General features: G+C 47.4%; 1 protein-coding gene across 1 annotated transcript in view; it reads left to right on the forward strand.

Annotated features, from left to right (window-relative positions):
- Nucleotides 1-12,152, forward strand: part of pik3cb (phosphatidylinositol-4,5-bisphosphate 3-kinase, catalytic subunit beta) — a 45,509-nt gene that overhangs the window by 12,579 nt on the left and 20,778 nt on the right. Inside the window, exon 3 of the mRNA XM_076049895.1 lies at nucleotides 11,381-11,576. Coding sequence (XP_075906010.1) covers nucleotides 11,418-11,576 — 159 coding nt within the window. The 5' untranslated portion in view covers nucleotides 11,381-11,417. The remainder of the gene's footprint in view (nucleotides 1-11,380; nucleotides 11,577-12,152) is intronic.

A 12,152-nucleotide genomic window follows, 5' to 3' on the forward strand; every position in this document is an offset into this window, starting at 1 on the left:
CGTTTAGTCTTTTAAAATCATGTACATCGGATAAAAATCTTTTCACTTCCTGCTTGTGCCGCGATGCTTTATAAAGGTTGGTTGCACAGATGTAGCTTTGGCAGCATCAAACCTCCATTTCCTGCTGTCTGCCGCTCGCGCTGCTAGCCAATAAACGGCAATAATCAGCACAGATGCCTCCCACCTGTGCACCCCTGCCCCTACCCCTCCTTTCCCATCACTCCTACACACATGTGGAAAAATAGCTTGATCCCATTTCACCAGCATCACGCCGTCTCCGGTGTGTTCTTTCCCCCGGCACCTCCGCATTATCGCCGCGGAGCAGACGGAGTTTGAAATGGCACCTCCGTCTCGTCGGGCAGCTCCGCAGAAGACAAATGAAGAATAGTTGTGCCCACTTGCTTCTAAAAATAGCCCCGTGGTGGTTTTTTCTCCCGGTTTACTGTTGGCATTGCACCGTGGTGAAACCCGTTGACTCACAATCTGAGGAAACTCTGCCCTTGAGCTCAGTCTCAGGGGTGTGTCTGGGTCCCTTTACTTGTTTTATTTTTATTTTTTTGGGAATGTGAAGGCTGAGTGACACAGATAATGAATAAGTCAAATAACTTGCTTCTAGGCAAACAACTACTGAATTGAAATTATTTACTGCTACAACAGATTGCATTTCTTAACGCCGGCTTTCAGATGTTGTCATATTTAACGTTGCACTGCAATCCATAACCTTTCAATTATGACAAAATTTGAAAGTAATTGTTCCCAGCTGCCCTTGAAAGACCTAGAAGAGCATAACGCAAAAAATGAAGGAAGTCGCCGCATACGCAGCTAGTGCTGAAGGGATTCGCACCAATGGCACCACAAGAAGGGAGAAAAACACCGGACGTGCCCTTTTTTTGTGCACCACGTGGTTTTGGTTTCACTATTCACCAGTTTTGGGAAGAATTTATCTTTACTCCTCAGTACACTGCGGCTCACTGTGGCAGGACTGGCCGGGTTGACATGGGAAAATGAATTTTAATACTCGTAATGTTTGCCGAGTCTTGCAGACCAGACAGATGGCTATCAGCTACCGGACTGTCACTTACGACCGTTCCAGGCAACCCGGCCATCTCCGCAGCGAGCTGAAGAAATGTCTCCGTTTCCAGGCCTGTGTGCGTGTGTGTTCGTTCCTGTGTGTGTGTGTGTGTGTGTGAGTGTGCCATCCAGTGCCAATGTGTGGCCCTTTGTTCAGCGGGGAGATAAATGGCGGCTTGGCAAGATGCTGGAGGACAGCAGCTGAGAAATCAGCAGTGTGTGGGAGCCGTCTCTGGCTGCTACGTCCACAGCGGCGCTCTGTTGCTCCGGCCCGCTGCTGCTCTCCAGCCTTTTTCCGCTTCGCGCTCGGCAGCTGCGGCTCGAGGAGGCCGTTTGTGAGTGACGAGCTGGGATTTTCGTTAGTCGTCTATTTTCAAATCGCTCGCTGCCGTGACCTCAGACAACCTCTCAATCGGCTCCTCTGTTCTTTTGCCGAACTTGTTTTTCACCAGCCGCTGGAGACGCCCCGTCTCCGTTCTAGCTGGCCGCTCGGCGCTGACAGACGCTGCATTCTGGATAATGTGAGCTGTAACGATTGGACCCAGTGGCTTTCAGACTGTGCCAGCGCTGTATAAATAACAGGAAGTCGGTGATTCTTTATCGTCCCATTTATCACCACGGCCCAAGAACTCACAAGGGTTCGCCCACTGGCGGCTAACGTTTCCATTTTTGCGTCTGCCTAAAAATATATTTCCAAAAAAAATCATTGATGGTAAATTGAATTGAATATTTGATCATATCGATCAAGATACTGATCAATAAAAGTTAAGGAAGGTTTTTATCTTTGACTCTTTCTTGTAATTACTGCACAGTTTGTTGTTTGTATTGTTTTCAGTAGTTTCCCAATTTGGGATCAGTGAATTTCATAAATCTATCCATCCATCCTTCTGCAATGGAAATTTGGCCCATTTCTTAATCACTATAATGTTGTAGGACTTCTTTTGTTGACATTTCCCAGTCCACCACCATCCCATAAAAATAATCGAGGCCCAGAATAGCCGTTCATTCAGTCATTTTTAAAACTCTGATAATCTGAATTAACTTAATATACTTGCCAGAGCTAATGAACCCCACAGCTCCTCAACAGGAGGCTGCAGTGAACGATTTGGCCTAAAACATGGTGTTGATGAGTCAGATGGGACTAACTGGTCTCCCAGATCCTTGGACGACACCGTGAGCAGCAGGGGACACAGACATGTCACACTTTTCCGCAGTGCACAGCTGCCACATGGCTTCCACTGAACAGGCATTGCGTATAAATAATTTTCCCTCCGTCAAACGGTCATGTGGATTCGATGTTGGTGCCACCGTGAACGCAGTGGCCAGCTGTGAACGGGTGGAATTCCAACCTGGGGTGAACGAACCCATTAACCTTGATGGCGAAAGTCCATGAAACGCGAACGCACGGCGGTATGTGATGGTCGAGTGCGTTTGTGTGGTTTATAAGTTAATAAGCTACCTTTCACACTGTACCTTCTTTTGTTTGGAGCCTACGCTATTTTCCATTTTCTTTTCTTTTCTTTTATTTCATGTCTCACTTCTAATTCTACCTTTTGTTCCATGTTCAGTAAACCACCATCACAGCACCTTTTTAAAGAATAAGAATAAAAATGAAGAAATGGATACTTGATGCATCACCAATAGCAAATGACAATCAGAGAGACAAGGATCGCCATACCTTTCTTTCCTTACATGTCCACACTAGAAGTCGCCCACCCAGACAAAAAGAAGCAGCTTGTTTTCCGTGTGCTGGGGATTCTTCCCTCCGTGGACGGGCGTGCACGTTCACACTGTACAAAAGCCAAGGTAGCTGCATGAGATTGCACATCCCCCAAAAAAACACAAAATACTGTATATCACATGAGTTTGGTTGTTTATTGTTCTGCTTGGGGGGGTGGGGGGGGGGGGGGGGGCACTGCGTGACCGGCAGCCATGTGACCCCGTTGCCCCCTCCGGACACAGTGTTTTTACTGCAGCTCAGTGTGTGTATTGTCTGTGAGGCCGAGCCAGTGGGGGGGGGGGGGGGGGGGGTGTGTGTGTGTGTGTGTGTGTGTGTGTGTGTGTGTGTGTGTGTGTGTGTGTGTGTGTGTGTGTGTGTGTGTTGTTTTGAGTGGTGGATGGGGGCAAGGCACTAACAAGGCCAGTGTTTGTGCAGTGCACGGACCCGTGCATGCACACACGCAAACATACGCGCACACGTGCACACGCGCTTGGCACAAACAGAGCTTGATTGTGGACACACAGCCGCCCCATCCTCCACAGCCTCACATTGTATCGGCTCAACCCGGTCACTTATCTTTCCTTCTCTTTATCCATCACAGATGACTCACTTTCTCTTTCCCTCTTTGCGCTACGATTCACTTTTTGTTGTCGCCCACCCCATCCCATCCCCCCACCCACGTCACGAGTGTTCAAGTGCTCCGAGTTCACCTGCCGTTCAGCTCAGTGCAGCTGGGTCGTGCGCCTTTTCTCGCTGACGTTCAAAGGCCAACTTCCTGTTTCGCTCCCTCGATTCGGCATCCTCAAGTCCTTCAGGTCCTCTTCCTGAATTTGTCCTCTTCTCTTTTGTTCGTCTCGGAGGGAGATGGGGGGGGCCTCGGATAGAAGTTGCCGCTAGTGACGCTGCTGCCTTGTCCAGTCTGTGGTAGGACATGGAGCTTCAGTGCAGAAGTTCTCCCCCGCCCACTCCTCCCCCACTTCACACAATCGGTGAGAGAGGGAGAAGTGTTTCTGGCTTTCATCAGAACACGTGAAGTTTTTGTTGTCCCAGTCATTTTCATGCGCTGGCGGGCAGTTTAATCATAAAATATATTGGTGATATGCATATGAATTATGACCGTGGTGAGAAAAATGGCTCATCATTTATTCATGGACTCGCAGACACATTATTGCACATTCAGCTCACATGCATGCGCAACTCATTTGGTAAACACTGCCGGCACCACAGGCCGGTGTTCTCCTGGTGGTCGGTCTTGATTTTGCGCTGGAAATTTACATAACGAAAGCGACGCAAAGAATGCACGACTCGGATGAAATGAGAGAGGGTTTTTTTTGGGAAAGAAGAAAATATGGGCACACTGAATATGGAGACTGCTTCTTTATTCTTTTTTGCAACAATAAATATCTCTGACCCGGATTTCTGCCAGCGTTTACATGGCTGGAGATCCTCTATGTCAGTGGCTCTCAACATTTTTTATTGTTTTCCTTATCGTGAAGTCGCAAGCCAAAATCTATTTCGTCATAATCATTGTATGAATGAATTGAATTGTGTTTCTTGCAAAATAAATGTCCAACATTTTCTCTGTAAATCTCAAATATCCATATGTTAAAGTCCCATTTTTTGATATATCTTGGGGCGGGGGTGCCGGGGGGGGGGGCGTCTGCCCACAAAGCCGACGGCTCCGCAGCCAACATTTTTTGGGTTGCGACCCACCAGAACACTGCTCTGCTGTATGTGCTAGATATTAGACATTATTTGGGGCATCAGTCACAGTGGTTTATTTAAAGTAAACCGCTGTGACTGAAGGGACACATGGCAATTTTCCTGCGACAGATGTCCTGAAGGTATACAAATGGTCACTAACGTGACAGTCACTCACACGCTGATATTTGCATTTATGCCTTGACATCGTAATCGTACGCTTCCCTCGCCTCAGCGTTTGTTTTCCGCTGCCGCCCGCCCACCTGCCTGCCTGCCTGCCTGCCTGCCTGCCTGCCTGCCTGCCTGCCTGCCTGCGCAGCCATGTAGCTTTTATTGCCTGTTGAAACTTGGCACGCGACATGTTTACATTATTGTGTGCGCATCTCATGCGGAGCACAACAGCAGAGCACAGCGCACCCGGTGCCAAGACTCTGCACAGCACAAGTTCATGACGTTTAATGTTCACCATTTGAGCATTTGCTTACCTGAGAGTGGTGTGCGTGCCCTTTGTGAGCTCTCAAAGGCCTGAACTTGTGAACTGTGCACTTTTTTTTTTAACGTTAACTTTCTGAAAGATAAACAAACGATGGTTGTTTCTCATTCCTGGGGAGTCTACAGATGCATTATTGCAGGAAAAACGGATTCAAATGGATTTTGCACACCACTGTTTGCACAGTTTGAATGCTTTTTTTTTTTTTTTTTTTTTTGCACCTGAGGAGTTTGTTGGGTTCTGCCAGGAAACAAAAGGAGAAAATCCAGTAAAGGAATCGCAGGTCAGGCTGACAACATCTGTCGCATCAACTTCTACGCTGGCAAACAGCAAGACAGGCTAAATATGCTCTCGGCCACGGTGCCCACAGACCTGAGGGGAATTAGTCTCCGATATACATCGTAAACGTTACCACGCACAGCTGCTGAGGGTATGTACCTAGGGAGTGTGCGTGTGATCGCCGCCGTTGTTTCAGTCTGACGGAAAGTAATCGCAACCTTCGGACTCTTAAACGGCGTAAATAATTTCAACTCGGAGGCCAAAAAAAAAAAAAAAAAAAAATCCCACCTTTTCTCTAACGACCCGGCCAGTGTGAGAGTGACTCGCCCACTGTTGCCACACATTTGCACCCATGGGTGACGGGACTGAGCGCCAACATGTTTCAACGGTTTGCCGCTGCTGTTTGAGGTGAACGTGTGAGATCTTGTTTTCCTCCAGGCAGGTTGCTCCACCTGACAGGACGGTGCTGCTGCTGCTGCACAATAACCAGGGCTTCACATTTTCTTTCTCAATGACTGCAGTTCTCTCTCTCACTCTCTCTCTCTCTCTCTCTCTCTCCTTCTCTCTCTCTCTCTCATACTGAGTGACGTAGAAGCAGCGGATGGCTGCGTCTGTTGTCTTTCACCCACTGCTGTTGCGTAAGCGGGTCGCGCAGGTGTTTTCTCTCTGGTTAGAAGGGGCACTGACTACGACTACTAGTACCACACAGTGCTGGAGACGATCTCAAGCCGCAGCGGTTTGCTTCGAGCATGTGGAACCGACAGTGATTCGTCAAGTTTATGCAAAATTCCCTTGTTGTTGTTTTTTTTTGTGTCAGTCTTTAGCTCGTCAGCGGCTCCTCCTGATGAGAGAAAAGTCCTTCCTTTGCTTCTTTTGCTCGTGTGTTTGTGTGTGTGTTTGAAACACACTCGCACCAATGCCAAAATTTGTGGAATGTACTGTATACACGACATAATTATAAGTGTGATGCAAGTTGGATTCACCGGTATAAGCCTCATCGATGAAGACTCCTGGAATTAAAGCGGTTTCATGTCTAGGGCAAAATTGTCAGCTTAAGTGACGAAGCATAATGGTTTTTGTCAATTTTAATAAACATTGGCGAGTTTTATCGTTCTCATGTTACTCATTTCTGATGCGAAGATGGAGGATTTGTAGGGGGTTGGAAATCAATCCTTGGCTTCCAGTTCAAACCTCTGTCTAGTCTAACAACATCTGTTCAATGTCCAATGTGTCCCCATTCTCAGAAGTGCGTTTCGTTGTCAAGTCTATAGAGAGTCGTGGATTCATTTGGAAGGAATCCGTGTTGTGCCATAAAGAAACCCAGCTGACCCGGTGCACCTGATGCAGCTGCAGTGACACTATTTATAGCCCGGAGCGCCTGTTAGGACTCTTAATGCCCTTTAAACTGGATTTAGTCATGGTGCAGATTTCTACTGTCACTGTCTATATTCCTGAGTGATTCATCATGCTGTCACTGATGAAAATGCAGTCTTGTTGTCTCAAGAGATTAATGATGATGCGTGTCGCTCCTCTTTGACTCGCTCAGCACATAAAAAGGAATCGTTTGTTATTATTATTATTATTATCATCATTATTATTATTATGTTGTTGAAGCTATTTGCAGTCCTCCTGTTTGCAGATATCACTCTGCGTGCAGTCGGGACACATTTGTTGATTAGTAAAGTAGGAAACAAATGCTTTCAGCTGCGGTTGTTTTATATTTTCTACAACATCCTGCTTCCAGTAAGAGCCGACTGAAAAACTGAACTGAAAGCTGATTTGTCAATCAAACTCTGAAAATATCCAGCAGCTAAAGTATTTTGCTTAAAAAAATTATAGGCTTTTTTTGTTTTAAAGGAAAGTCCATTCCAACTTTTCTGCGCTCCTTCTGCATTCAAACTTTGTTTTAATTCATTTTGATCTTTCTTTGGTGTGAATACTGTAAACAAAATTTTAAAAAATAGCTCCTCAGGAGGTGCAAGACGAGCAGCTTACGCTATGACTGAGCATTCCTCATCTTCTTTTTTCTTTTTTCTGAATGACCGACAGGGACTTTTTGCACGGCTCGTTGTTTGCCACTCATTTCCCATCAGCGCGTCACTCCTTCCTGTCTGCGAAGCGGCGACCATGTGCCACTGTGTCACTGGAAGTGGCTAACACTACAGCGCGCAGTTCACACTCCCACAATCACACACGTACTCGCACTTCCACGCCGCCGTTTCATTCATGTTTTCCTCCGAGATGCGTCATTTGTTCCCCATTAGATCTGAGGATTGGGCTTTGTGCTACTTCCCTGTTTCTTTCACCTTTAGGGAAACGACAGCACAGTGATGATGTTGTTGTTGTTGTTGTGGATCGGTCGACTCTGATCCGCATTGAGAAGCATAAGGTGCTTCTGGGATGTGCTGAAGTCCTACATTTGAGTTAGTCTGCTCAAGTTGGCTGCAGACCACTGTGAGTTTCACTGCTATTCACACACTCACATCCAGCTGACCGCTGGTCCACACGTCAACCACACAAACATGTACTGTGGAACTTAAACTGCTATTTCTGTTTAACTGCACACACACACACACACTCAGACATTAATATTCAGCCTGATTTGGACATAGTGGGCGTATTGTACAGAAGCAAAAAGAAAAAGCCTACGAGCTCTGTTCCTCCTTCTGCGCAGCTGTCCGGTTTCCCTGCGGCAGTCGGAGCGTTCATTCAATGTCCACTCTATCTTTGTGTGTTCACAATGTGAGAGTAAAATTAAACCCATGCCCTTTTTAAAGGATACTTTATCTACAGCATTGGGGCTATTCATCATTTTATTGGAATTCCATCCTCCCATTTAGCCATTGGATTGAAAACTAGAAGCTGTCCATCTTTTGTTGTATTTTCACTTTTCTGACTCATTTGTGCACTCAGTTTATGAGCTGCTCTCTAAAATCCAAACACGGGAAGATAGAAGTGCTCTTAGTCTTCTAATAACCTCAATTATTTCTTAACTTTTTACTGCAAGTAAACAGTGAAGCGCTATCATATTTTATGGGATAATTTTTCAAGCCAGCGGAACATATCGGACCAAAGAGTCGGATAACTTTTATCCATTCACAGAGAACTTCTTCTACTTCTCGTTTTCTTGATTTATTGTCTTTATTTGATCGGATTGGACCGAAACATTTGGACAGCGCTACACGGCAACTTGACACAGGAGTCGTTTCTTTTACACCTCTTCATTCACACAAGCCCACTTCCACTGTCCAGTCCCCACCCAACTCCTCCACAAAACACACACACACTCACGCACACTCACACACTTACTCACCCGCTCATCCCCAAAGCGGAAACGCTGACTCAAGTCGGCCTCAGTATTTCTCTCCAGCTCCACAGTCAATAACATAAGTGCAGTGTTTGTAATGTTGAGCTCTTAGATCCTCTTTGTGAACTTTAATTTTAGCCCGGTGGAAGAAAATGTGTCACAGGACCTTTAATCAGCAGACATTGACACGCACTCCCGGCACGTACACGCACACATACACACACACACACAGTTTCATTATGTCTGTATTACAGTAGAGTGGAAACCCTTCAGGATTCTTAGAAGGGATGTACAAACATGAAAATCTCGCAGCACAAGTAATTAGGTCACAACATGATATTTATATAAGGCGGTGGCTTATTAAGAGATTGATGCAAACTGTAGCATGCTGAGTGTCTTTGGTGTTTAGCAGTGTGTAGTCGCTCCTTTGACAAGAGGAAACTGTTCTTCTTGAACGTGGAAAATGCTTCCGTGCATCAGATTTACAACTCAGTGGATCAGTGTTTCACACTTCATCCCACAGTTCTCCTTTTTGCGAAATGGCAGTTAAATATACTGTATAATATCGTTGTATGCTTAAAGTCTTGTGCGAGACTGTCAGCAGTTTTCTACCGTGAAGGTAAAAGCTTCACTCTTCCTCCTTCTCGGTCTCTAAGTCTTAGTCTCCCCTGTCCTTTGCCGCTGCTGGACGGACAGAAGTTATTCGAGGAGCTTTCGCAGTCAGGGCGCAGAGTTGGCCTTAATGTTTGCTCAACAGAAAACCTGAAGTTGCAGAGATGGGCCCGGGAGCTGCGGACCTGCGGCGTTGCGGCTGTTTATTTACTCCTCCAGATGATGGATGGCCGAACAGCAGGCTGCTCTGTCCTCCCGGGGAGCTCTCGCTTTCTCGCTCATCTTGCACCGCTGCTTGTTCTCCTCTTATCGCGGCGCTGAAACCCGACCTGGCAGCAGACCTCTGGCTGTCTGCCACCATACCCTCAGTAACCCCGCTCACCTGTATGCATGCTGCCCCTGTTTGTGTGTGTATGTTTGTGTCTAAGAGTGAAGGGCGCTAAATGGGACTCGCGACACTTTTCAAGGCCTCTGTTCCACAAACACCAGCCTACAGTTAATGAGTCATTGTTTCTCTATGGACGAGCCGTTGCCCTTGTTCATTCTCCTTTGAGCCTCAGATGTGCAGAAGATCGTATTGCCTCTCCACTGTGTAACTGTGCACCTTTTGTAACTGCACAGACACGTCATTGTCGAGCACCTGACTGAAAATCTAAAAAGGGGGGGGTTTCCCTGTGCCACACCTGAAGCTTTGTCTCGTGAGAGTGGAAAAAGACTAATTTGTCTGACTCTAGTCCGTCGAGCCTCTCCAGAGGCAGCGGCGGCGACGCTAAAGCCCCTTCAAGATGCTCTCAGAAGGATCTGCAGCCCGCAGAGCGCGCGCACAAAGAGCCCCGCTAGATTGTTCCCACCCACTTGTCCGATAATGTTAAGTGGTCGAAACGGTGGCTCCAAATGCACAGCAGATAGCGGGCCGTCCCCCGGCCGCGCGGCCATCAGCTGGGAGCCCGAGCACTTAACTTGGGCGGCAGGAGAGCGGGGAGGGGCCATTAGCGGCAATCAGCGCCGTCGGTTTTAATGGCCGATGGATGGAGATGGAACAGCGGCCGGCCGGCCGGCAGGGCGGAAGAGTTATTGTCCCAGGCCGCTTGATGGCGAGGTAATGGGAGGGAGACAGGTGCGTGTGGTGGGGAGGTACCAGCACCACTGGGGGAAAACTATGCTGTTTTCACACCCAGCAGCTGAGGAAAAAGCACTTTGATGAGCAGATCTCACTTGTCTGCATCTAATCTGTGACCGCCACAAGCTGCGTTTCCATGACCCCTAGAATTGTGCAAAATCTAAATATCGCAGTAAAAAAAACAGGTAATGGAAACACCTAAACTTCGGGGTGGGGGGGAAATAAAACATAACAACCCCCCCTTCAAGCAAAGCGATTCTGTTTCTCTCTCATGTGGCGCTGCAGTCATAAATATATAAGTGTGCGGCTCCAGATTGTGAGATGGGGGGCGGGGCGGGGGGGTGGGGGGGCAAGCTGACCTTTTGTTCTGTTTGCTTAGTGGGCATTCCTCTGAGCACTGGCCCTCACCCAAGTTGGAGCCAGCAGCTACTCACTGGACATGGCTGCAGGCTCTGCTGCTGCTGCTGCCGCCATCAAGCCACAACCACATCAATCCTCAGTCTGTCCACCTATTGTCAACAAAAGAGCACGCTTGTCAAATTCGACCGGTTGTGAGTTGCAGGCTGAGGCCGGAGCCATGTAATTGCAAAACTTTAAAAAAAAAAACATCCAGAAAGGACATCGAGAATTTTTTTAGAAAGTTTTAACCAGCTGTGGAAGAAAAATAAGTTATTGACATTATCAAACTGCAGGTTTGCTCTCAGGGTCGCGGTGATGCTGGAAGAGAAGAAATTCAAGGCCTAAATTAGAACGTATTAATGAGGAAAAGTAGATATTGAATAGATATTAAATCAACCACACAGAAAAGCCCCAGACCCAGAAATCGGACGTGACCTTGCTACGCCGCTAACCACTGCAACACCGGGTCGGCCCTTCGCAGCTAATGTGGTCAAAGTATAGTTTTCCAGACGGACGTAAATGTTTTTTCGAGGCTGTTTTTTTTATTATCTCTGAGGTCATTTTATTGACGTTTGTGTCCCAGTTCTTCCAGTGTTGCGCACGAAGCCCTCAGCCGCCGTCATGGGGAATACCCCAAGCTCAGTCTGAATGCCTCCCCTTTGTTCTGTCGCTTGCCCTCAGGTCCCTATGGTTGAGGTAGCGTGCAGTGTCCCCAGCCATGCCTCCTGCCATGACCGACCACCTGGATATGTGGGCGGCCCACTCGCCCCTGGCTGGCCACGCTCTGGACCAGGTCACCGTGGATTTCCTGCTGCCCACCGGCATCTACATCCAGATGGACGTCCCGCGCGAGGCGACCATCCAGCACATCAAGCTAGTGAGTTCCGGAGGGTTGAGTGTTGTCGTGCCGTCGTGTTGTCGGTTGGGAAAAAAAGCCCAGACTGCATCATCCACACACAATCACGCAGCCTGTCAGACGTTATCTAATGCCTGTTTTGACAGGGGGTGGCTGCTGTGGCCGGGTGGGAGTATTTTGTTTGGGTCCACCTCCCGCTTTGGGCTCACAAATCGCTGGTGACGTCATCTGTGGCTGCAGCGAATGTGGTCCCGAAAACACGTATTTAATGCGGCGGCTTAAGGAAATATCCAGCGGCTTGAATTTCGCAATAAATCCGCCATGTAGTCCCACACTACCGCAGACGCTCATTGACTGCACTTAATTTTATGTATTAAACAAACAAAAACACTCTCACTGCTTGCAGAGGTTCCATCAGCAAAGACTGGATGACGCCAGTGAATTAATGACATACTTGCACAACTATGTAGGAGGATGAAAAGGCTCGTATTTCCAAAACATGACGCCCATATACATCAAAAGCTGTTTCATAAAACGTGTGAAAACAAATCCGTGCTTTACAGTATGTGTTAATGTGAGTTGTGTTGATCAAAGCTC

The sequence above is a fragment of the Nelusetta ayraudi genome, unplaced genomic scaffold, assembly GCF_046127955.1.
Source record: "Nelusetta ayraudi isolate G7.1 ecotype Tasmania unplaced genomic scaffold, CSIRO-AGI_Nayr_v1 ptg000120l, whole genome shotgun sequence".
Taxonomy (NCBI): Eukaryota; Metazoa; Chordata; class Actinopteri; order Tetraodontiformes; family Monacanthidae; genus Nelusetta; species Nelusetta ayraudi.